Genomic DNA, 26,630 nt, shown 5'->3' with positions numbered 1-26,630 from the left:
CCCCAAAAAAAATTAAGTTTATTTATAAAAAATATTTTCAATTTCAAAAATTATTTTCTACTCTAGTAAAAATAAAAGAAATTTTTCAAAAACATTTTTCATTCATAAATCAAACACAAAAAATCTTTTCTACTCACCAACCAAACATGGAAAAATAAGTCAAAATCCAACTTGTTTTCCAAGAAAACATTTTCTAGGAAAACATTTTCCATGGAAAATATTTTCCTTCATACCAAACACACCCTAAGTGAAGAAGAACTTGATGAGTTTCTTACTTGTCTTCCCAAATAAAAAGGATGGAGAACTTGTGTTTGAAGCCTTAAATATGAAACAAATCTTTAATAGCAAAGCTATGTCCCGAATGGAGCTCTTCACAAATCTGAATTAATCGAACTTAAATACTATAAAAATACTGCGGACCACATCTATTACTAGTATTTTACTATATATGTAGCTCTATATTCTCATGCAAAATCAAATCCTTGTCATCACAACACACAAAAATGACAGGCACCACACATATCTTCAACAGCCAATCGATTACTGGAAAACCAAAACAACAAGAAACTCTAAGTGAAGAAGAGCTTGATGAGTTTCTTACTACTCTACCCAAAGAAAAAGGATGGAGAACACCCAATTTGTTCCTCTTCCAAGGCTTCTGGTGTCAACCCAAGGAAATCCGAGCCATAATTTCTGTACAAAATCATTTTATAGCTCAAGATACCGACGTGATACTCGCCACCATACCAAAATCCGGCACCACTTGGCTAAAAGCACTCACATTCGCCATTGTTAACCGGAACAACTTCAATGTTCACCATAATCACCCTTTGCTCACTCACAATCCTCATGAACTCGTACCCTTCCTCGAGTACAAACTTTACGCTGATTCTAACCGCCTCCCTGATCTCTCCCTCCTTCCTTCTCCGAGGATTGTCGCAACCCACGTACCTTTCGGTGCATTACCCGATTCAATTAAGACCTCAAATTGCAAAATTGTTTACATTTGCAGGAACCCTTTTGATACCTTTGTATCAATTTGGCATTACGTTTGCAAAATCAGGCCTGAATCTATGGGTCCTCTTCCAATTGAGGAAGCATTCGATTTGTATTGCAGGGGAGTTACAGGGTATGGTCCTTACTGGGACCATATGTTGAGTTACTGGAGAGAAACTGCACCAAACAAGGTGTTGTTCTTGAAATATGAAGAGATGAAAGTAGATGCATGTAATCAATTGAAGAAATTAGGCGAGTTTTTGGGGTTCCCTTTTACAGAGGAAGAGGAAAAAGAAGGAGTAATTGAAGATATCTTAAATCTTTGTAGTTTCCAGAACATGAAAGATTTAGAGGTGAATAAGCAAGGGAAAGGAGCAATTTCAGACTTTGAAAACAGAGATTTGTTCAGGAAAGGTGAGATTGGGGATTGGAGGAATTATTTTACACCTTCCATGTTTGAGAGACTTTCCAATGTTATGGATGAGAAATTAGAAGGCTCAGGGATTACCTTCACAGTCAGTTGACTGTACAAATCAAGGCGTATTTGTGTTTGGTACGTGGGATGAGAATAATTTCAAAATAACTTTATTTTGTTATTTGATTTGAGTGTTAATTAATCTTGAGATTATTTAATCGATCCTATTATTTATACTAAAATAGTAATATGGTAGAATAAAACAAGAGGTAAGTATATATTTTGTTTATCACATCCCGCGTACCAACAACCCCTAATAACTTGTTTGAATGTTTTTACTTATATTGTATTGTTATTATGTAACAATGAAAAGTTCTATTTTATATAAGGTTCAATTTGTTGTATTGTCATTTTTTTAGGGAAAAAGGACGGATTTACCCCTGAACTTTAATAAATGGTACGTCTATGCCCTCCGTTATACTTTGCGTCCACATAAGTCCCTACTGTCCAATTATAGGTACATACATGTCCCTCTCACTAACGGCCCCCTCATTTTTTACACGTGTCTTAAATCTAATCAACTACCCGTTTGCCTTTCTTTTTAACCCATAAACCAACTACCCGCCCCATAAACCCAATTTCCTCTAAGATATATCCTTGTAACACCCCGAATCCAAAACATACCAAAAATGCAGATTTTGAGAAATTGCAGGTGCAACCCACGGTTGCCATCCACGGATCGTAGGTCAAACCACGGCCCGTGCTGGTGGTTCGTGGTTCACCACTGCAACCCCTCCCCAAACTAGCTCAGAAAATTAGCTAAGTCCCGACTCACGGACATACCCACGGTCCGTAGATCAGACCACGGTCCGTAGATCGAGACTTCCCTTATCCAGCCTCTGACACAAACTACGGTCGACCAGCACGGACTGTCATTCGATGTACGATCCGTAGGTCTGACCGTAAGTGAGGGTCAGCAGTCAGTTAGATGAAAATTGTGATTCAGTCAACTTCAGACGGTCATAACTTTTAGCACAAAAAGAATTATGTGTCCCATGACCTATAATATGATAGATAATTGAATCCTCTTTCCAACGCCACTGAATTTGCTAAAATTCGACATCCGAGTAAAAAGTTATGCTCGTTTTAGTGAAGCCCTGTCGGGCAGACTCGACCGACGACTCCAATCAACGGACCGTCAGTCCAATCCGTCGGTCACTCCGACAACAGTTAAGTCAGGGGTCTTTTGGTTTTTTCCTATTTCGTTTAACCCCTACGATACGTCGTTTAGACCCTAAGTCATGAGGTTTTAGTCAGTTTTAGCCTAGAAACATAATTAGGACTTACCTAAGTCAAATCATTAATCAAACTTAGAAAAATTAAAGCGTAAGCGGAGAAGAGAAGTCAAGAACCCTAGTTCAAGAACGCAACAATTTTCTTCAGTTCCAGCCCAGAATCAAAGGATTTCTCCGTGGAATTCATCATCAGGTATGTGGAATTTCACTAGTGGGTTCCTTTCGCCCATTAAGTCCCTAGAATTTAGTCAGATTCTCGATTCCATGATTATGAACAGACCTACGGTTTCTAGAATTTCCACAGATCATCATGACTTAGTTATTTAAATGTTCCAAATCAGATTATCATGTTATTTCTCAGTTTATTGCATGAATTTCAGAATCCTAGTTATGTATTTCTTTAGTTCTTGAATTACACATGCTAGGTCAGATATCTCAGTTATTCAGTTATACATGCCTCAGTTATTAATGCATTATTATCAGATTAATTGTTGCATTCTCAGTTTACATGTTCAGTTTTAAACTATCCAGTATTTTACAGAAATTCAGTCATAACCAGTTAATCACTTAATTAATTGGGAGAAGCATAATACCGAGTTGGACTAGGGTTCAGCGTACACATATAGTCCAAGAACTACTAGCCACGTAGGTGTAAGTCCCCTTTGTGGGCAACATCAGTTTAGTTATCACGCCAACATGCCTCTACACCTTTGACCGGGTGTATTGGGTCATCGCGATGGGGCGTATACATCGGATTCCACATTTAGCTCATGTGATTTTATGTCGGTTATTAGTAGCTCCCACAGTTCAGTCAGACTCTATTGCATTGACCATATTTCAGTACAGTCAGTATTCAGTCTCAGCATGTTATAAATTTGGTCATTGCATCAGTTAGCTCAGTATTCAGTATTTTCAGTATCTATATCATGTTCAGATTATTTCATTGCTTTATTGCTTTGTTCAGTTATATGTTATTTCAGCTTTACTCTATCTTGCATGGTCAGTACCTTTCAAGTACTGACGCATACGTGCGCTACATCTTCTCGTGATGTAGGTTCAGGTTCTCAGTATCCAGATCACACTTAGATCGGTTCCCAATCTCCAGTTCAGTAGAATCGGTGGTGATTCTTCATTCTCCGAGGACAATAGTCATGAGTTTGTTTTCAGTATTTTTAGTGTTTAGTTTCAAATTTTCTAGACTTAGCTGGGCCATGTCCCAACACTTCTAGTCAGTTTAGAGGCTTATTTCAGACATAATTAGATTCAGCTTAGAATTGAGTTAATATCTTCTTTGTATTAAACTCATCAGTTTTCATTTATCTCAGTTTAGTATATGGGTATTCCCTATTTTTTTTCATTTTATTTATGATTTAGCTTCCGCATCAGTTTATTTTCTTTAGTACGCTCATGACCATGCCTGCAGGGTTAGCTTGAGATCACTTGTGGTCTTAGGTCCCGTGTCCGCGTCTCGGGGGTAGCTCGGGGCGTGACAATCCTATTATTTAGTTTCCTTTTTCAATTTTCTCCTAAACTTCAAACTTTAAAAAAATCCTCTAAATTCTTGTTCTAGGAGAAAAAAAATTCTCTTTGGGTCAGAATCTTCTCTCTCCCAGTGACTTTATTGCACTTTTCTCTCTTGATTTCTCCACAATTTTGGTTGATTGAATTATGTGTGCATGCAAAGTTTTGATCTTTGTGTGGTGGAGAATTTTCAACATCGTGATCGGTGGAGGGGGTAGTATAGAGCTCTATGAATTTGGAAGGATTAGGGTTTGGATGTGATATGTTGTTGTTTGTGGGTTTGTGTAAATGGTCGTGGAAGGGGATCTAGGGTTTCTCTCGAGCTTGGTGGTGGCGGCGTTCGTGGTGGTTTTTGGACCGGTGTTAGGTTTTGTGGTTAGACGAAAATGGAGGAGTTCGGTGGCGAGGAGGGAGGAGATCAAAAGGTTGTTGGTTTTGTCTTCGGAGGAGGCAGCTAGGGTTGAGCAACAAGCCGCTGAGGAATATGGATATGATTATGGGTATAGGTATGAGTCGCTGAAGGATGATGATGAGGTGTTTGTTGAAACATCGACATCATCAGCAGCACCACCAACATTTTCAACATCATATTCTGGGTCTTTTAATTAGGATATATCTTAGAGGAAATTGGGTGGGTATTGGGTTTATGGGGCGGGTAGTTGGTTTATGGGTTAAAAAGAAAGGTCAAATGGATAGTTGATTAGATTTAAGACACGTGTAAAAAATGAGGAGCCGTTAGTGAGAGGGGCATGTGTGTACCTATAATTGGACGGCAAGGGCTTATGTGAACGCAAAGTCTAACGAAGGGCATACACGTACCATTTTTTAAAGTTCGGGGGTAAATATGTCCTTTTTCCCTTTTTTTTAATAATCACATTCTATCCTCTAAATTTATATTACAACAAATATATTTTACTTCCCGTTTGGCAATGCAATATGGTATCCTAATACGGAATCATGATATGGTATCATGATATGGAATCATGAGATGAAATTGAAGTTTTGTTTGGACATGTGATATGAAATTTTTGTGTTATATATTTTCTCATAAACATAAAAATCTCATAAGTTGTAAGACTATTAAAATAGCCCCAATTGTTTATTCAATCTTATCAAAAAAATAAAAATTTATAAAATCGCATAATAAATTATTACAAAGCTATTTGTTCTTCACTTAAGTAATTGTTTCATCTAATTTTAATTTAATTAAAAAAAAATTGAACATAAATTGTAGTGTACTAGTCTTTAATATAATTCTCCCACATAATATGGATAATTTTCTCAAGTTGAACTTGCATTTCTCGATCATGTGACCAAGAAGACGAACCAACATTGTTACTTTGAGCCATTTGTTGGTCAATACCATCCGCAACTATATTTTCATGCTCATAGACCATAAATATTTCATCACTTTAACAATCGATTGGTGTGAGTTAAAGTGACTATATGTTGGTGAGAATAATAAATTTTATGTCGGTGAGAATAATATATTTTAAAAAGTAATGATGTGATTATAAATTTTATTTACATATGAAATAAATGGTTAGTAGATATAAATATGGGGTTGTTTTAACAAATTATAAACTTATGGATCAATTTTTGTATTAAAAATATCTCAAATCATGATATGGAATTACCATATAATTCCAATCATGGATTTTGGAGAATATGGAATCACATCTCATGAGATGGAATCAGCGTAAAATCGCATCTCCAAACGCTGGTTTCATCTCACGATACCCTATCATAATATGGTATAACATGGCCAAACGCCTACTTAGATAACTCATGATCAAACTAATCACTTTTTAAGATATATTAAAAATTATTTCCATTATATTTATACATTAAGAACAAAATGGAACCTAAGCCCATACACTAAGAAACCATTTTGATCATCATCATCTCCTAACACAAACTATAGGATAAAATTTTTTACTAGGGAAAACGAGCTAAAAGAGACTTTCGAGTGTGAGAATGATTAGATATTTCAAACTAAAAAATAAAGATATTTCAAACTAGAACTAATTCTATACAAAATTAAACATATAATAATTACGCACAGGCAGCTGTGTTGAACCTGCGGAGGTAGAAACCAGAGAGCTTCTACAGATCGGACAACTCCCACTCTTCTGCAACCATTCGTCAACACAATCGGCGTGAAAACAGTGATTACATTCCGGTATACAACGAACGGAATCCTTCACACAATATTCACACAAGCATATTGCGCATGTATTCGTATCACTAAACGAACTAGGCAATCTCTTACTTTCACCCAACACTACTTTGGGGAATGACTCTATAACCAGCCGATCCAATCCCAGGAAGTAGCTATAGATGTTGTAATTATTATTATTAGTCTCATTTGAAGAAGACGATGATGATGGTGTAAAATCTCCGGCTAATTTTACACGAAGACAACCGTAGGAGGCGAACATGATGATGGAAATGAGAATCAAAATGCCGACGGCCATGGCGATGCCGTAATTGAGGCTGATCCCAGAATCTGCAGGTAAGTTAAATATGGACATTCTTTTTTTGTGTGTGTGAATTGTTCAGGTGTGTAGCTGCAAATTAATTGAAGAAGAAGAAAATTAGGGGACGAAATAAATGAGGTTAGTACATGTTGTCAGAATAAATGATAGTTAATACTAAGATACATATTCCAAAGGCCAAACACATACGCAACCTCTCAAACTTGTCTTTATTTTTCATTTTGGCACTCCAACTTAACCTTATTTCATTTTAATCCTTGAACTCCATTTTTTATGTACAATTTAAACACTTATACTATTTTTTATGATTTGTTTTTATTTATGTTCTTCAATAGCAATTTCTTATTTTTAAAAAATAGACGTGTGCCTGTTAATTTTCGTAAAATATTAAACATTCGCGAATGAACATAAAAATTTTCAAACAATAATATTATTTTTTGATATTTCTCTGTATTTTTGCATGAAAATAAATTGACAGAAGTTCTTTGATTTTCTTTCTTAAACATTCAATTAAATTAAATAACACTACTTTTTTTTTATCATCTAGGCTATCTAAATTTAACAAAAATACTCACTTTTAATTTTTAATATAAATCAATACGAATAAAAAAAACCCATCTTCAAAAAGACTCGACTGACTTTGNATTTTTAATATAAATTAATACGAATAAAAAAAACCCATCTTCAAAAATACTCAACTGACTTTGTTAATAACACTACTAAAAAAAAAGACTTTTGTTCATTGCTAATAACACTACTAAACAATGTTAAAACTTGACTGACTTTGTTAGGTTGTCGGTGATTTTAAAGAAAGAAAACCAACACAATTTCGTCGGTTATGTTTCACACAAAAATACAGAACACTCTTAAAAAGAAATTTTTATTTTTTTAAAAAATTATTTTTTGTTAATTTTTATTTTTTAAAACTAAATTAATTGCACATGTCAATTTAAAATAAGAAGTTGCCATTGAAAAATATATATAAAAATAAAAAAATCATAAAAATAATATTTCGTATTAAAATGAAACATAAAAAATGGAGTTTAAGGGTTAAAATAGAACAATGCTAAGATAAAGTGTCAAAATAAAAAATATGAACAAGTTAAAGGGGCTATATATGTGTTTGGCCTAATTCCAAATTTGCAATGTTCATCATGTGCATTAGAAATTACACAGTCTACAGTGAGTTTGAAAATGAGATCCAGGTCTACATTGGGAATTGGGCTTATAGCTTAAGAAGAGGAGGAAATTCTGGGACTGAACAAAAGTGTGAATTGATTCCATTTTTTTAATGACCATGATGTTCGAACTTGTACGGGATATCTGTCACCTTCTATTAGCAATGGAAATATCAAATAACTCTATCTAGTAAGACGACTAGAACAAATGAGAGTTAACTTGATTTCATCTTTAACTTCCATCAGGATATTTTGTTATCCATTATCTCTCTATATATAAGATAATGAAAACAAAGTTAAACAACACTACTTTCTTATATCAGTTGACGAAGGCGACGGTGGCGGCCCGTGAAGTACGTGCCTATCTTTCCAATTTTAAAATTAGAGTGGAAGTGTTTTTTTATTTATAAACTTATTTCTTTTCTACCTCTTTAGTACGTTTGAAAAAAAATCTTCATTTTTTTTATTCATAAGATAAATTTAAAGATTACTAAATCAAACCTCATTCACACCAAAATATCAAATAGTATAATCATTTAATATCTTTAGCCTAAAATATATGTTAAGAAACTCAAATCTTAAAATATATGTTAAAAAACTCAAATCATGACTGATGCAATTGAATTGCCCGTAAGGTGGTTGAGATGGATTTGTTTGGCATATAATTAGTCTATCTACCTATATTGTTAAACATACATATCTTAAGCTTGCTCTACTTAGTCGACTCATTATGGTGTTATAATTTGTCAAATGCCACTTCGATTCAAATTAAGACATTTTACTTGTAGGGTCGGTCTGGTTAATCTCTTGTAATATATGTTGTTCATCTTGTATTACTAAGATACTTAGAACAAAAATTTGAAGACTTGATAAAAAACAATAAAGTTTAAAGAATATTTTCAAAACTAGTAGAGAAAATAGAATCAGAAACAGATTAGAAATAATATACAAAATATTTTTCTCAAAGAAAGAAAATCGAGCCCACTGAATGTACAGTGTCTCCTTAAGGAAATTATTCCCTCAAGTACCCAAGGTTAATGAAATATATCCTCCCAAGATAGAACGATCTTACTCACCTGTGTATCGGTACCTAAAATCACGGTGTCAGCGAACCACTCAACGACAGTAGTCCAGAAAATTGGTTCTCTTAAAATGAGAGGAAATTCCTCAATTTATAGAAAACAAAGGGTAGTGTGAAAAAGTTCTTATTGTGCCTTACTGGAAAGGTCACACACTTTTGAAAAAGTCACAATTTTTGAAGATATATAATTATCAATGTTGGACTAGGAAATGATCTAAAATTTATAAGAAAAATGTCAAAACCAAATTCCGTAAAAAAACACTACAATTCTTAAGTAGTTATAATAATTAGATTCTAGGAATAAACAAATAAAATTTCAGGCATTAGAAATTAAAAAAAATACATAAAAACGTTAATATAAAAATAAGAAAAAAAAAACTTTAATTAAAGACACAAAAAAATAAAACAAAATAAAAGAAGAAAAAAATTAGTAGACTAAAGAAGAAGAAATAATGTCGTTTGTAAATTTTAAGTAAAGCTAAATAACAAAAGATAAAATAAAGTTTAATTAAAGATATATACAAAGAAATTATGACATAATAAAATAAGAAAGGAGTTAGTAGAATACTTATTCTTCTCCTAAATTTAATACTAATTTCCTAAATAGATTAATTTTTTTCTCTAAATAAATTTTCTTACCCTTTGAAATACTAATTACTCTTCCTATAAATTTCTTAATCAATATGAAAATTTTTTCTCTCAATATAGAAGNAACAAAGGGTAGTGTGAAAAAGTTCTTATTGTGCCTTACCGGAAAGGTCACAACCTTTTGAAAAAGGCACAATTTTTGAAAACATATAATTATCAATGTTGGACTAGGAAATGATCTAAAATTTATAAGAAAAATGTCAAAACCAAATTCCGTAAAAAAACACTACAATTCTTAAGTAGTTATAATAATTAGATTCTAGGAATAAACAAATAAAATTTCAGGCATTAGAAATTAAAAAAAATACATAAAAACGTTAATATAAAAATAAGAAAAAAAAAACTTTAATTAAAGACACAAAAAAATAAAACAAAATAAAAGAAGAAAGAAATTAGTAGCCTAAAGAAGAAGAAATAATGTCGTTTGTAAATTTTAAGTAAAGCTAAATAACAAAAGATAAAATAAAGTTTAATTAAAGATATAAACAAAGAAATTATGACATAATAAAAAAAGAAAGGAGTTAGTAGAATACTTATTCTTCTCCTAAATTTAATACTAATTTCCTAAATAGATTAATTTTTTTCTCTAAATAAATTTTCTTACCCTTTGAAATACTAATTACTCTTCCTATAAATTTCTTAATCAATATGAAAATTTTTTCTCTCAATATAGAAGAAATCAACATTCTTTCAAACAGACTTCTATTTTGAAAAGAAATTTTTGTTACATAATCTTTCTCTTTTCACCAATATCTTTAGAAGGTTCGTGCCCTTTCTTTCTTTTTTTCTTGGAAAAATCACAAGGTCTAGAATTTCGCTGGACATATCAATGACTAAATTTGATATCCGTATATTCATCATCACCAATATCTTTAGAAGTTTTATCATCACCAATATCTTTAGAAGGATCATGAGATACTCTCTCTTTCCCTTTTCTTGAAAAAATGACAAGGTCTAGTTTGCTCGACATCTCAATATTAAAATTTCATACCCATACATTCATCATCATCATTAGAAGAAGAAGAGAGAAAGTGAAGGATTCCACTATTGTTGATTACAATACTCAATTTTATTTTATTTTATAGGCTAAATAATTATAAACAATTATGAAACATGAAAAGGTTTTGATCTTTTCATCTTCCATTTACTTAAATGTGTATTAGTATGATGGAAGTTTTAAAGGAGCATGATGTAGTGCATTAAAATATTTTTCAGTTTTTTTTAAAAAAATTACAAATAAAAAATAGAAAACAAAAACAAAAACAAAATATCAAAAAAAATTAGATAAAAGATAAATAGAAATGCTGGTCATAGAGAGGTGCCACATCAGATTTTCTATATCCAGCTTTATATATATATATAGATTGGTACAGAGATTTTTTTTTATAAAAAAAAACGATAAATAAATAAATTTCTTTTTTTCTTTCTTGTATTTGTTAAGTAAATAGAAAATATTATTTTAAAAAGTATTTTATATATTAATCCGAGCAAACATTACAAGTGGAAGGGTGGTATATTATAGGACGGAGAGGAGACAATTAATAACGTGGGTCGCCATTTATGAATTTTGTTTTCCATACTTTTATCGTGATATTTCTCATTTTTAAGTAACTTGTTTTTTTAGAGAAAATAAATTCTAAAATTTTTGATCAATTAAATATGAAAATAAATAAATATATACTTTAACTTATGTATATTCTATTTAAAAAGATTAGATTAGGGATGAAGGAACTGGTCATGCTGAAAAGGAAGTCCCTCCAGAGGACTGTAATGTGCTAGAAGCTTAAAGAAAAGAAAAGGTGTCAAATGAGAGAGTTAGATCAACTCGTCGAAATTTTAATTGGGCTAAAACATATAGGGCATCGATGTGTTATGGAATGATAGGGTCATACCCGACCTGGTATTTTATATAGATCAACAAATGTTGAACCCGAATCAGACCTTAAACAAAGAAAGAATATGCCTTAGTTCAATCTAGAACTATGGACTTTTCAGGGAAAAAAAAATGATTCAAAATTACGATTTACGTGATGCAAGTTAACGTCTACATAAAAAACAGCTACACTCAGAATTATGGTCTCTAAAGGTTGGCCCAAATTCCCCTATGAGATTGCACCCTGTCTTGGAGGGCCTGTTGTAGTTTTCAATTCCTTTCTATTTGACTGCACCATAAGTAGAAAAGGCCCAACATAGTCCACTGAAATATATTTTTGTTCAAGTAATAATTTTTATGTTTTTTTTTTGGTACAAATATTTAATATTAGATAATTTTAAGGTGAAAGAATATGTATATATATATTATTTATGAAGTATATGACTAAAACTTTAATCAACTTTAGTATGTATTTCAGTCATGTATGCCTGAGCATAAACATATTAGAATAAATTAAAAGAATGTTAAATTGATTTGTTTTAAATTTATTATTATACTAGTAAAATTATTCGCGCTTCGCGTGAGAATTTAATATCACGAAATATATATAATAATACTTGAAACCTACCAGTCACTAAAACTAAAACATTATATTATCCTACATAAAAAAAAAAAATGTAAAGGAAGATAAAAATTATTACAACTTATCATTTATCCTTAATAATATAAACAAAAATTAATGACTGTAAAAATACATATCAGAATTTGTAACATAAGCAATGGTGTCACTGAGGCACTCAACATGAGTAAATTACAAAAATATTTAATTGTAAAGAATAAGAAGAGGAAGAGGTTCAGAATTTTCGTTGTTTTAAAATGAGAGGAAATTCCTTTATTTATAGACAACAAATGTTAGTGTGAACAAATATTTATTGTGCTTTATCGGAAGTTTACAATTATTTGGAAAAGTTGCAACCCTTCGGAAAGGTCACAACCTTTCATAAAAGTCACAACTCTTCATTAAAGTCGCAGCTTTTTATAAAAATCACAACTTTTCATAAAAGTCGCAACTCTTCATTAAAGTCGCAACTTTTCATGAAAGAAGAAAGCTAGTTTTGAAAATAAATAAATTAAAAGTGAATTCTGATTTATGGTGGCGCCACGTAGGCGGGCCTAAGATTCTCTTTTATATATATATATATATATATGATTTCTTTTCTAGCTCTTTAGTACGTTTGAACAAATTTCTTCATTTTTTTTATTCATAAGATAACTTTAAAGATTACTAAATCAAACCTCATTCACACCAAAATATCAAATAGTATAATCATTTAATATCTTTAGCCTAAAATATATGTTAAGAAACTCAAATCTTAAAATATATGTTAAAAAACTCAAATCGTGACTGATGCAATTGAATTTCCCGTAAGGTGGTTGAGATGGATTTATTTGGCATATAATTAGTCTATCTACCTATATTGTTAAACATACATATCTTAAGCTTACTCTACTTCGTCGACTCATTATGGTGTTATAATTTGTCACATGCCACTTCGATTCAAATTAAGACATTTTACTTGTAGGGTCTGGTTAATCTCTTGTAATATATGTTGTTCATCTTGTATTCTTAAGATACTTAGAACAAAACTTTGAAGATTTTGATAAGAAACAACAAAGTTTAAAGAGTATTTTCAAAACTAGAAAATTAAAACTAGTAGAGAAAATAGAATCAGAAACAGATTAGAAATAATATACAAAATATTTTTCTCAAAGAAAGAAAATCGAGTCCACTGAATGCACAGTGTCTCCTTAAGGAAATTATTCCCTCAAGTACCCGAGGTTAATGGAATATATCCTTCCAGGATAGAACGATCTTACTCACCAGTGTATCAGTACCTAAAATCACGGTGTCAGCGAACCACTCAACGGCAGTAAAGTACACTTAGAATACTAGATTTAGTAGTAGTAGAAGTCCACAAAATTGCTTCTCTTAGAATGAGAGGAAATCCCTCAATTTATAGAAAACAAAGGGTAGTGTGAAAAAGTTTTTATTGTGCCTTACTGGAAATGTCACAACCCTTTGGAAAAGTCACATTTTTTCGAAAAGGTCACAACCTTTCATAAAAATCACAACTTTTCGTAAAAGTCGCAACTCTTCGTAAAAGTCACAACTCTTCCTTTTCCATTCACACTTTTTAAAACCCAACAATATATATATGTTATAAGTTTGATATAATTTAATAAGTTTAATCAGACTTTATATCTTTGTTAAGAATTTCACTCAATAGTCTTTTTTTTTACAACCGTGAAATCTGCCTGTGACCCGCCCTTTAGATCAATTATAGCCTTGTAAACTCTGTGGATAATGGGCCCGCCCCTCTACCCTTTCCTACTTAAATATCGGGCTTCGCTTTGCGTGGTGTGAAGCTTGAACCTACGACCTAAGCCGCAGATCTTTCACCTTTTGCCACTCGAACTAGGTCTTGGCCTGGGGGCCACTCAATAGTCTATTTCAAACCCAATAAATGAAATAAATTATGAATTCAAAACTCATAACCTTAAAATCCTAGATCAATCCATAATCTATAGATATGCAATCATCTAAAAACCATTCATTGTTATTTCTTTCCTTTATCAATTTCATGCTTTTGTTCATTTTTTCAGGCCAAACATAAATAAATAAAAATTGACAAACACTTGTGTGGGAAATGGCACAAAATGACAATAAGGGAGGGATATAGTTGTCAATTTAAAAGAGAAATGGAATCAGAGACTCATAACCCACTCAACGTGCATTCAAATCAAACCACAAAAACTAAACCATAAGAGGATTTTGGAGGCTCAAACACAGCCAATCGAAGAAGCAAGAAATTTCTACAAGTGGTTCTGCTTCTTCATCACTTCAATATACCCAAGAGACACCACCATTTTTGGGCTACAAACGAATTTGCAGATAATGGCTTGTGCTGCTTTATCAGCAAACAGCTGCACCATAGCTTCATCTTCCAGTGGAAGATTGAGCTTTTCCACATACCAAAAGGACTCAAAATTGAGGCAAAGACAGAGTCTCGTTCGATTCAGAATTCGGGCTTCAACTGATGATTCTGATTGCAATGCTGAAGAATGTGCCCCAGAGAAGGAGGTCAAATTTCCTCTTTGCTTTTCTTCAATTTATATAACTACTGTTGAATTTGTGTTTTTCTATTGATATTTGTTAACAGATGTAGAAAAAAGGAAGTGGGTATGTAGAATCTTGCACTCTCTATAGTGAAAAGTTTTCCCTTTTTTAGAGTTTTGGGGAATTGTTTAGGTACGTAGCCAACTCTCGAAAACGATCTTGGATAATAATTATGTCTAAAGAAAAAACTGATTTTCTGTAATTATAGGCCAGGCCGGAGCTATTATGCAGGTTATAGGTTCGGATGAACCAAGTAGCTTTGTCCAAACCCTCTATGTGTCTTGAGAAATCCATTGAATAAATACAAATTAGTAATTTAGAATATGTTGCTTGAATGGACTAGAATTCTGAACCCATAAGCTTTAAGTATGCCAACTTATGTTTCCGGAGACACTAAAAGTTGCTGCCTAAAGAGTGTGAATACTGTGCTCTAGCATTTGTGGATGATAATGATATATTTGTGTATACTGCTGCAACTAGTAAAGATGTCAGCAGTTTGATTTCACTTAGAATGTATGAGGTTGACGAGTTAATTCTGGAAAAGCTGCACATGAGAGTTGTATTTGTTTATACATATTGAGGCATGTGGAATACTTTTTCCATGTCTAGTGAGGAAATCTTTTGCTATGAGTTGGGAGAAGGACCAACACAAATTGAAATTCTTTTGGGGAGAAAATGTATTGGAGTAAGAGTCTAAGAGACCATTTGATATGGCTAGCTGTAGGAAGGTTGTGGATAATGAAGCTTTCGTATTTTCTCTTGAATGAGTTTGTGAAGGAAGGCACAAACTTGGTGTAAATTCTTTCATGAGTTATGCTTGTTTGTGATACATTGTATGTCAGGTTGCATTCATTACATGATTGCAACATTTCGTCTTTTCTTTCCGTGGAAGGAGAGTTAATCATGAGAATAAGAGTGTGTGATGCGAAAGCATGTTCTATAATATCTCAGAATCATAGATGATGTCAATTTTACCTCTGATTTCATCATCTTCAGTTTCCGTATGCACTTCTATGTGGCCTCATATTTTATCCATGATGGTGACAGTGAATGCATTTTTAGGCGTTTTTCATATTTCACACTGTGCCACTACTAAAGTTTCAGATTTCCCAATGGACTTACCTATCATATTTACCTAGACATGACTGAAAACTTGTCACAAGTTCTTATCTTTGGTTGCAGTTGATAGTTGGTTCCAAATTTGCAGCATTGTTTTGTGGTATTGCTCCGTTTTGAATGTTTTCATATCTTCCAGAATGCTTGATTTTCAGATACTGCTTACTAAGCAATCCATCTTATTTTCCTAGTAATTTATGTTTGTTTTCAACACATCAAATGTATGTTTCCTGCTTCAGACACAAATTGTCGCTATGCAGTCAAATTGTTATTTCAGATATTAATATCTAAAGAAGTACTCTCCAACTAGCTATTTCGAGGATGTTACTGTAGAAAACACATAATTGGAGTCTCAGTAAAAAAAAAGGGGCTCCATCGGCATCTCATGACCTCACTGTTAAGCCAGTTTACAAGTGTACAGGAAGCATGTAATTGTTATTTTTCGCTCATAAAACAGAATTGCAAACGATGCTTATACACTCTTTGTGGTAATTTTGAGTTTGTTTGTTCTTCAGCCTTTACTTGAATAGCTTTTTGACAACCATTAGTGGATCAATATTGCATGTTATACCATCTAGCAAGATGATAGTTCACACTGGAAAATATTGTGATTCATCTTTTATATTGGAAACAGGTTGGGAAGGTGAGCATGGAATGGGTAGCCATGGACAACACCAAAGTGGTTGGGACATTTCCACCGCGTAAGCCTCGTGGCTGGACAGGGTATGTTGAGAAGGATACTGCTGGGCAGACAAATATATACTCTGTTGAGGTTAGTACTTCTATGTTCTGCAAAGACATCAATTCTCTTAAAACTACATTGTTCAGGTGGTATAGAGCAAAGGAAGTTTCATATTATGACATGCAGTAGCTTTTGACACGAAAAACTATCATAGCAGGTTCACAGCGAATTGGGAAGGATCTGATTCTTTACCATGATAGAAATCGACCTCATATTTAGAGCCAAGTGGATAGCCAAAGGATGTAGGCATGTAAAGCTGAGGAAGTACAGAGATCTCCGACCTCATATTCTAGAGATATCAGTGATCTAAAAAGGAGTCACATGATGAATCATAACATACCAATCGCTAGTCTTATGCTTTTACAAGACAAGCCGTGTTGCTTCTTTTGATTAACTCGATTTTTTCCCCTGCCCGATGGCCTCTCACTTAGTTTTTGATCAAGGTGGCTAGGATTCTGTCTAAAATTCTTCGGAATTACTAACAAGTATATGATGGGTGAAAGTATATATATCTTGGCAATGTTACACTGAATCATCATTCTCTTTTGGTAGTTTTTAAGAGGAGATATTACTGTTTGACAACCTGTATGAAATGCTGTTATTTTATCAGTGTTATTGATGTTGCTTAATTTTGCAACAGCCCGCAGTTTATGTAGCAGAAAGTGCTATCAGCTCTGGGACTGCAGGCACCTCATCTGATGGAGCAGAGAACACCGCAGCTATTTCAGCTGGGATAGCCTTAATCTCTGTTGCAGCTGCTTCATCAGTTCTCCTTCAAGTTGGGAGGAACTCACCTCCTCTGGTACAAACAGTGGAGTACTCGGGACCATCCCTTAGCTACTATATCAACAAGCTTAAGCCAGCGGAAATAGTCCAAGCCTCAATAACCGAAGCACCAACTGCACCAGAAACCGAAGAAGTAGCAAATGCACCAGAAGTTGAAAGCTCTGTTCCAGAAGCTCCTGCTCCACAAGTTGAAGTCCAATCTGAAGCTCCTCAGGATACTTCAAGTTCAAGTTCTAACATCTCTTAGGACAAATCATTTTGTTTACTTGTATATTTTTATTTGTAGATGACCTAGTATACATATTTCAGTAAGTTTTTGTAATACTACTATTCAAAGAGAACTATTCTGCGTGTCAAAAATCAATTATGAATCCTTAATTGAGTTAGCTCAATGATCATATATACTCATAGATCTATACAAAATCCTAATTATTAATGTACTAATCAAATTGATCACAGCATCATCAATAACAAAGACTTGACTCTTAAGCATAAAATTGTAACCTTTCATTCATTGTCCATGCTTTGTTTCATCAACAAACATCATAACCTACTTTAGTCTTCAAGTGAGGCCATTTTACCAACCACATTTCGTTCTTCAGCAACTGTACTGTGGGCGCCAATGTTTTGCACCAAAGGTTTCACCCATGGGCAAATGAATACTTAAGCATAATGTTGACCTTACTATGAAGTTAGTAAAAATGGCGTAGCTTTTTTCAATCGTGTAATTGAAAAATAGGAACAAAAAAAATTACCCTCCACAAAAACGCAAAAAAAAAGAAAAGAACTCCAACATATTATTCCGGAGTTTGAACTTTTATGAGTAAAACTCTAGTGCATAATACTTCCTTAAATTATAAAAAAAAAGAAGGTAAATTCATAGTTGAAATTATAAGTCATGCTTCCTTAACAATTTTACCCATTGACTATACATTTTCCTCACCAATCAAATCTTCATATACCTAATAATTTTTCTTTTTTCAAATTTAAAAATCCCTCAATCCTTCATGTTTTTCCATTTTTTAATCTTAAAAACCAAGACAAAACTCTTCACCAAAAAGCACCAACTACCATATTTCAAAAGACTAAAATACCCTTCACCAACTCCCTCCACCACCTTTTTCCCTCCTCTCTTATAAATATAAAAGCACCTACTACCCTTCTTTTTCTTCAATATCACTAATAATGGCTATTCCCATTCCTTTACCTGTTGCAATTCCTCTAGCTTTCATTTTCACATACATACTTTATCACCTCTACTACCGTCTCCGATTCAAGCTCCCGCCGGGCCCAACTCCATGGCCGGTAGTCGGAAACCTCTATCAGATTAAGCCCGTTAGATTCCGATGCTTTTACGAGTGGGCAGAAACCTACGGTCCTGTAATCTCGGTTTGGTTCGGGTCGACATTAAACGTCGTCGTTTCCAGCTCGGAGTTAGCGAAGGAAGTTCTGAAAGAAAAGGACCAGCAGTTGGCTGATCGGCATAGGAGCAGATCGGCGGCGAAGTTTAGCAGAGATGGACAAGATCTGATATGGGCTGATTATGGTCCTCATTATGTTAAGGTTAGAAAGGTTTGTACGATTGAGCTTTTTACGGCCAAAAGGCTTGAATCCCTTAGACCTATTCGAGAAGATGAAGTCACTGCCATGGTGGAGTCCATTTACAGAGATTGCAGTAGTCCTGGTAAGTTTTTCTTACTGATAATTTGAATCCTGTTTTTTATTGCTTAAATGTATTTTCAGTTGGTAATTAGTAGTTCTTTTATTGAGAGACAAATATTGAAAACACTACTTAAACTAATACATCCATGATCTTTCAACATTAGTGAAATACACTCCTAAATTCTCGTCAAATTTAGGTATGTTTTCAATACTTTTCTCAATTTTCATTTAAGAAAACCATGCTACAAGAGTTTCAGGCCACTTGTGATCATGTGGCATATCGGGAGTGCTCCTACAAGAGTTTCATACCACTTGTTATGTCATGTGGCATATCGGGAGTGTATTGAGAGTGTATCTAAGTTTAGTTAGTCAAGTAGAGTCTTGTTTTCAAGACTGCCAATAGTTCGGGGACGATACTAATAATTTGCACATTTACGTGCTTTCAATTTCTCCTTTTTTTCGATCTTTAATTGCTATTCCCTTATTCCCAATTTATGTGACATAGTTTGACAGAATATGAAGTTTAAGAAAGACTTAACAATGTTAATATCTATCATACTTGAAAAAGTTATTTATAGCAATGAAAGTGTATTCATGTAGTAGATAAGCAAAATAGTCTTTTTCTAGTAAGAGGTTGATAAATTTGGTGGTTTTCTTTTTCATTTTGGGTCCATGGAGTTGTTGGGAATGGCCTCAAATAAAATGGTGAGTTGACTAATATCAACCTACTATCATTTTCCAAATAATAATAACATAGAAAAATAAATGGTGAATAAGCACCACCTTAAACAGCTGGTGTGGTTGGTGAGTTGGTAATGGTAGACCAAACTTTGAATAAGACCCGCTACTATAGCTCCTTTGACCCCACTTATTGGATTACACTGGATATGTTGTTGTAACTACTATCTAATGGGAATCACTCAAGTGCATTTATGAGAAAAAAGTTTTCATATATTCCTGATCAGTTGTCAATAATTGTAGAGAAAACTATGTTTGTTTGGTTTGAACCTACTGATCACTAGTACTGTGAAAATTTCGAGTGTACAATCTTGAACCATATGGTGTTAAATGTAAGAATATGGTAATTGTGTAGATAACATAGGGAAGAGTCTGCTAGTGAAGAAGTACCTTGGAGCAGTTGCCTTCAACAACATAACAAGGCTTGCCTTTGGGAAGAGGTTTGAAAACTTTGAAGGTGTAATTGATGAACAAGGAAACGAGTTCAAGGCGATTGTTGCCAATGGATTGAAGCTTGGAGCATCCCTTGCCATGGCCGAACACATCCCATGGCTTCGCTGGATGTTCCCTCTTGATGAGGATGCTTTTTCTAAGCATGGGGAACGTAGAGACCGTCTCACCCGAGCTATTATGGAGGAGCACACCCTTGCTCGCCAGAAGAGTGGAGGAGCCGCCAAGCAGCACTTTTTTGATGCATTGTTGACTCTCCAACAGAAATATGACCTAAGTGAAGACACTCTCATTGGCTTACTTTGGGTAAGCAAATTAGTAGTATAAACTTTCCTCACAAAAGGAGATAGAATGATTGCTGCTAGAATCCACTGAGATTCGCCTTTTGTCGCTCTGAGTCTCTCTGATACTCATAAAAGAGCTAAAATGAGATTTTATGTTTAGATGAATACCTATAATAGTGAGTGTGAATTGTGATGAGCTTTGAACTGATTTCACTGAAATTACAGGACATGATCACAGCAGGAATGGACACAACTGCAATCTCTGTTGAATGGGCAATGGCTGAGGTGATCAAGAACCCAAGAGTGCAGCAGAAGGCCCAAGAAGAACTTGACCAAGTGATCGGCTATGAGCGTGTGATGAACGAAACAGACTTCCCCAACCTCCCATACCTGCAATGCGTGGCTAAGGAAGCGCTAAGGCTACACCCTCCAACTCCTCTAATGCTCCCACATAGAGCCAACGCCAACGTCAAGATTGGTGGCTACGACATTCCTAAGGGCTCCAACGTGCACGTGAACGTCTGGGCTATTGCTCGCGACCCCAAGGTGTGGAATAACCCGTTGGAGTTCAGACCAGAGAGGTTCCTTGAGGAAGATGTGGACATGAAGGGTCATGATTTTAGGCTACTCCCATTTGGTGCTGGTAGAAGAGTGTGTCCAGGGGCACAATTAGGTATCAACTTGGTGACCTCTATGTTGGGCCATCTGTTGCACCATTTTCATTGGACTCCTTCTAATGGATTGAGCCCAGAGGAGATTGATATGGGTGAAAACCCTGGAATTGTTACCTACATGAGGACTCCATTACAGGCCGTTGCCACTCCCAGATTGCCAGCTGAGTTGTATAAACGAATTGCAGTCGACATGTAAAAACAAAAAAAAAAACTAAAGGGGAAGAATTGGATATGCCAAAAAGTTACACTCCCCAGTAAAAGAGTTTTTCTTTTTTATTTTGCTTTCCTTTTTGTTGTTACAGTATGTGATACGTCAAAAAATTTCAACTTTGAGCCCCAAGTCCAATTTCTTTTGTACTATTTTTATTTTAATATCAGCTAGTACTTCATGAATTTTTTTTTTGTTTCTGGTTGGTTAAAGAGATCGTGTTTTAGTGAATGATAGTCAAATCTTTGTTTTCTTATCCAATCACAAGTAGGATCTAGGGAGGGTGGCATATATGCAACCTTATCCTTACCTTGTGAAGGTAGAAAAACTATTTTTGATAAACTCCCGACTCAAGTAAAGAATATGGAAAAGCAAGTGTGTACTGCAAATACTGTAGTGAAAAATCATGATGAAAACAATTGAAGAAAGAAGAGTAGCAACAACAAATTATACAATAACCAAAGCATGGGAACATGTGCAGTACAAAATCGAAGATATAAGATAGTACTTATGTTAAAAGGTAAGCCTTTGCTATTAAAGTAGAAAATGGTTTGGCTCTTGGGGCAATATTACCAGACATATACTAAAAAAGTTGCTGTAAAGAAAATGAAGAGGATGATATGTGCATTTTCATGCCCATTATTCTAATATATGCTATACTACCTCACGGAGGATCAGTGGGTTTAGCTTGTGCAAAATCAGCACATATGTATACCTTTCTACAAGTCAAAATTACAGTCCTAAAGTCATCCACATTTCTGATCATCCTTTGCAAGGCTTACGTAGTTTACGGGTATTGCAGCACCAACATGACCACTTCCTCTCTTTTCCTTCCCTATGGATGCACCATAACGACCTGAAGGCGTAGACATACGTCGACTATTTGGAGTTCCGGGCACTGTGTTAGCATTACCCAGAGGTTTCTTGGCAGACTTTGAACCGTAGATTGTTTCTTGTTCTACAGCAAATTGATCTTGGAGCCGCTTTTGTTCCTGAAACAGATACATTACTCAATCATCCAAATCTAAATACATATGCTATATTGACTATGGTATGCATGGTCGAAGCATCAAACACAATTACATTCGCGTAACATATACCATCCCTTCAATCATAATCACAAAACAGCCAACAAAAGACTGATTACCAGACCCTTGCTCAGCTAAGAGCAGTTCCTCACTAACATCTGAACAAAAGATTCAGAAATAAGTATCAGACAAGAGAATAAAAAGTAATACCCGAGATCTACGTTTCTCTTCTTGTTTTTCCTGTCGCGAGATGATGTACTCTTCCAAAGTATGCAATAGAGGGGCCTAGACACAAAAAGTTCTGGTCTGAAGGTGCAGTACCACAACATCATCTTAAATAAAAAACAATATTGAACTCACTTTGTGATACAAAAATGGCATTCCTCTCTCCTTCTCCCAGGCCTTTATCTTGGCAGTCAAGTTTTCAACAAGAGCTGCATTATAGGTTCAGACTTCAGTCACTATATGATAATTGCTGACATATAATATTCAAACACACTTAAGATTAGAATGTGCTGAAAATACATTGATGTCGAACCTAATACTATTAGTGTGTCCAAGAACATAATTTAGTTAATGATTACCACATCAGCTATCGACCACGAGCACCTTTTAGGCTTAACTGATCAACGAAAGTTATGTAATACACCAAGTAACAAGGAAAAATAAAAAGAAAACCAAATTAATAGACCTGACTGGTACTTTAATTTCAAGTACCAAAACTTGTTCAGCCATAACAAATAGGCCATAGAGTCTCCAAAATCGAATATTAGTTTCCACTTTCCAGAGTAGATAACCAAGATTTCAAAGAGAAATAGGTGAACTAGTATGTTTGTAACCAGAAGAACAGATGAAATTTGAAGGTGGGAAAGCGGTGGGATAAAGACCAAAAACAATTAGCTTCTTCATATAGTAATTAACAGAAATCCACAATTATGCATAATTCTCCTCGAAAAGGAAACAATAGTGCATCACGAAGCTACTAATACTGGTCTATCAGGGGAGGATGAGGGAAGAGGTGTAGATCAAAGGAGATATATGAGTACAAGCTCACATGGTATTTTGCTGACCAAAATCCGTGCTTTCTCTGCACGTTTCAAATTGATGTGAACACCTTTCCCAGCACTATAACGATTATCATCCTGTTAAAAAAAGTGAATCATGATTTAGTGGGAAACTCAAGTTGCAAACTATGTCTTATGCAGCATGAGATACGTTATGCTTCTAAACTATCAGGTACTCAACCATTTCGTCCTTTTTTTTGTTCCCTCAAGAAGCCTGACTAAAACTAGGCAAGCCACCCAAGCATTGAAAAAGTAAGAACTTGTGATTGAAGAAAATGATACAAAGTGCATGGATGAGCAAATCAAGTCATCACCTAATTTTGCTGGACTGCACTTATGCTTCATATTTTATACCAGCATAAAAAAGATGGAATACAGAAAGGGTCAGTTTACTGGGGGTATCACAGAGAGCACCTCAAACAATATGTGGGACACAACCAATTACCAATGTGGCCAACTTTTAGCAATGGAAATGAATAAGCAGACTGATTGATACAAACTATAATCAACCAATTGTACAGTACTTTGGCTGCACTTATCCACAGCATTTGTTACTAGCCTACAGAAACCAATAACTTAGAAAAAACCCAGCAAATTAACAATGCACTCAAATCCTCAGGCATGTCTCTGTTATCACAAAAAAACATAGAAAAAGCGTCAGGTGTCTACTAGGTATTTAAGTGCAAAGTCCAATTGAAGTGTTAGCTTTAGTGAATAAAGGACATGGATGAAAAAAGAATCAAAGAAATTTTAAGTAACCACAAGAAGAAAAATAGCTATTCTTACAACTACAATTATATGGACCAAAGAATTGAAAAACTGCAATAATTGGAAAGAATTCTAAACCATGTCAATACAGATCAGAACCATTTTAAGTTATGATTCATATGACAAGTCACTAAAAGTTTCATTACTAAATTATTACTCTCTGTCCCAATTTAAGTGTCTCACTTTCCCTTTTGGTCTGTCTCAAAAAGAGCGTCTCTTTTTATATTTAGTAAGTTTTCTAATTCTAACATTTTACGTGGCAAATTTAAGACCACAAGATCTAAAGGACTACACTCATCTTTAATTTAAGACCACAATATTCAGAAGACTCCCTTTATTTCTTAAACTCCATGTTCAGTCAAACTAAGACACTTAAATTGGGACCGAGGGAATAATTTTCTATGCCAAAATACTAACATATTTATCCAATTCTTAGTAATTAGGATATCGCTTTGAAAACTATATTTATTATTTAGTGTTGTCCTCTTTTAAGACAGACTCGTGGATGTGTTCGGTGTGCGCTAAAGCACTTTTTGAGTGAAGCAAAGCAGCAAGTCCACACTGCATTGAACGTTAAGCCTTAAGCTCGCCATAAGAGAGGAAGGGGAGGGATGGAGGGGGTCCAACACTAAGTTTGAGATGCCAGACTTCCCCAAGTAGCTTGCAGTGGGTATCAGATTATGACATATCTACGGTTGATATAAAGTTGACCTACAACATAAGGATAAAAAACAGGAAAATGGAAGAGGTTTACTTTATGCACATATGCTCCATATGATTCATAACTGAGTATAATTCACAAGTAAACACCTGTATTTATGTAGATGGTATACCTTTTCATACTCATCAAGCCAACTTTCCTCTTGAGAAGCATGTTTCCACTTCTCCACTTTATCTAATACTTCTTTCCTGCTTGAAGCTTGCTCTTTGGCTTTCACCACCTGATCATCCATGCTTGAAAGCAGATTAGAGAGATCACTGCCTGTAATGGATTATAATAATAAATTGTATAAGAGAACATCAACCTAATATTAATGACGTCTATCTTTCAATTCTACTGATGATAACTATAGACATGTTAAGATGCAAGAGGCCTGGAAACATTTGCTTTCCTGCTCCGAAGTACAGGATAGTGTGTTCAACAAAAACTGAGAATGAATGCACAACTCAGCAAAAAAAATACATATCCTCTTCTGACTCATTAAAGTCAGAGTTGTTAACTGTCAATTGATACCGACCATAACACTCTCTCCCAGCAATTTTCATATATATTTTTTCACTAGAGGTATAACGAGCATTCATGAAGAAAACAGAGGAGAGCAAAATTGAGGGAGGAATTCATATCTTCCTGTGAGGGTGGGAATAGAGGCTGCAAAGATAAGAAGTCACAGCCTAAGCACTGAGTCACTGTAGTGGTGGCTAGTTGAATTGCTATAATGCAGAAAGCTAACTTACTAGAACTGTGGGTTTCATCTGTCCACTACTCAGCTTTGTGTAAATAGAATTAGGAGGATCCATCCAATAGTTTATGACTTGCTTAGGCCATCTAAGAGGTAAAGTCTCCTCCCATTCACCATAGGTTAATGCTTTATCCCTTTTCTTGTTGCAGTTGAGCACTCATTTAGTAGGCGTTTGGCCATGCGATATCATATCACGATATGGTGTTGTGAGATGAAATCAGCGTTTGGACATGCGATTTTACGCTAATTTCATATCATGAGAGGTGATATCATATTCTCCAAAAACCATGATATGGAATCACCATGTGATTTCATATCATGATTTGAGATATTTTAATACAATAATTGATCCATGAGTTTATATTTTGTTAAAATAACCCCATATTTATATCTACTAACCATTTGTTTCATATGTAAATAAAATTTATAATCACATCATTACTTTTTAAAATTTATTATTCTCACCAGTATAAAATTTATTATCACTTTAAATTTAGTGAATATAAATGATAAAGTAGAAATTCATTTGGTGAATATAAATGAGAACAAAGGGAGTAATACTTTTTTGATTTTTCATAATAAAAAAAAACGTCTTAATCTTATGACTAAGCATAATATTGATAAAAGACAATTTTCATTGGCGGTGCCACACTTTCTTAATCTTAGTATTTGCAAAATGTTTGTTCACATGACTAAAAGATATCAAGTCCAATTGATTGAGGACTTAGGAAAATTTGATCAATTAGTTACTCCCTCCGTCCCTATTTACTTGTCCATATTTCCTTTTTTGGTTGTCCCTATTTAGTTGTCCATTTTGACAAATCAAGAAAGGACAACAAATTTTTTCCTATTATACCCTTATTTACACTTCTTGAAAATTGTAAAAGTGTATGTTGTTTCCCTCCAATTTATTTCACTTTAATTCAAATAAGTGGTTGTAATTTTGAAGTGAAAAGTTGTCATAAGG

The 26,630-nt window shown here is 34.2% G+C and overlaps 5 protein-coding genes across 5 annotated transcripts in view; 3 read left to right on the top strand and 2 right to left on the bottom strand.

The window, feature by feature from the left end:
* Nucleotides 1-497: 497 nt before the first annotated feature.
* LOC125846866 (cytosolic sulfotransferase 15) lies at nt 498-1,532 on the top strand. Its single transcript, XM_049526549.1, has one exon. It carries the CDS (start codon nt 504-506, stop codon nt 1,518-1,520), a length of 1,017 nt encoding a protein of 338 aa, XP_049382506.1. The 5' UTR covers nt 498-503; the 3' UTR covers nt 1,521-1,532.
* Nucleotides 1,533-6,209: 4,677 nt separating this feature from the next.
* LOC125847796 (putative RING-H2 finger protein ATL69) lies at nt 6,210-6,771 on the bottom strand. Its single transcript, XM_049527495.1, has one exon. The coding sequence runs from the start codon at nt 6,759-6,761 to the stop codon at nt 6,258-6,260; it is 504 nt and encodes a 167-aa protein (XP_049383452.1). The 5' UTR covers nt 6,762-6,771; the 3' UTR covers nt 6,210-6,257.
* Nucleotides 6,772-14,318: 7,547 nt separating this feature from the next.
* Nucleotides 14,319-17,725, top strand: LOC125863842 (protein MAINTENANCE OF PSII UNDER HIGH LIGHT 1). The gene is made up of 3 exons (XM_049543827.1): nt 14,319-14,647; nt 16,434-16,571; nt 17,182-17,725. The coding sequence occupies exons 1-3, from the start codon at nt 14,462-14,464 to the stop codon at nt 17,572-17,574; spliced, it is 717 nt and encodes a 238-aa protein (XP_049399784.1). The 5' UTR covers nt 14,319-14,461; the 3' UTR covers nt 17,575-17,725.
* A 760-nt stretch (nt 17,726-18,485) lies between these two features.
* LOC125863836 (cytochrome P450 98A2-like) lies at nt 18,486-21,530 on the top strand. Its single transcript, XM_049543823.1, has 3 exons — nt 18,486-19,011; nt 20,083-20,483; nt 20,687-21,530. Exons 1-3 carry the CDS (start codon nt 18,513-18,515, stop codon nt 21,329-21,331), a joined length of 1,545 nt encoding a protein of 514 aa, XP_049399780.1. The 5' UTR covers nt 18,486-18,512; the 3' UTR covers nt 21,332-21,530.
* Nucleotides 21,531-21,832: 302 nt separating this feature from the next.
* LOC125853711 (65-kDa microtubule-associated protein 5) overlaps nt 21,833-26,630 on the bottom strand; it is a 10,499-nt gene continuing 5,701 nt past the window's right edge. The window contains exons 7-11 of the mRNA XM_049533443.1: nt 25,037-25,185; nt 23,426-23,513; nt 22,732-22,805; nt 22,582-22,656; nt 21,833-22,335 (exon numbers count right to left, since the gene is read on the bottom strand). Of these exons, the coding sequence (XP_049389400.1) occupies nt 22,090-22,335; nt 22,582-22,656; nt 22,732-22,805; nt 23,426-23,513; nt 25,037-25,185 (632 nt within the window). The 3' untranslated portion in view covers nt 21,833-22,089. The remainder of the gene's footprint in view (nt 22,336-22,581; nt 22,657-22,731; nt 22,806-23,425; nt 23,514-25,036; nt 25,186-26,630) is intronic.

The sequence above is a fragment of the Solanum stenotomum genome, chromosome 1 (genome assembly GCF_019186545.1).
Source record: "Solanum stenotomum isolate F172 chromosome 1, ASM1918654v1, whole genome shotgun sequence".
NCBI lineage: Eukaryota > Viridiplantae > Streptophyta > Magnoliopsida > Solanales > Solanaceae > Solanum > Solanum stenotomum.
This window is presented reverse-complemented; position numbering and strand designations above follow the sequence as displayed.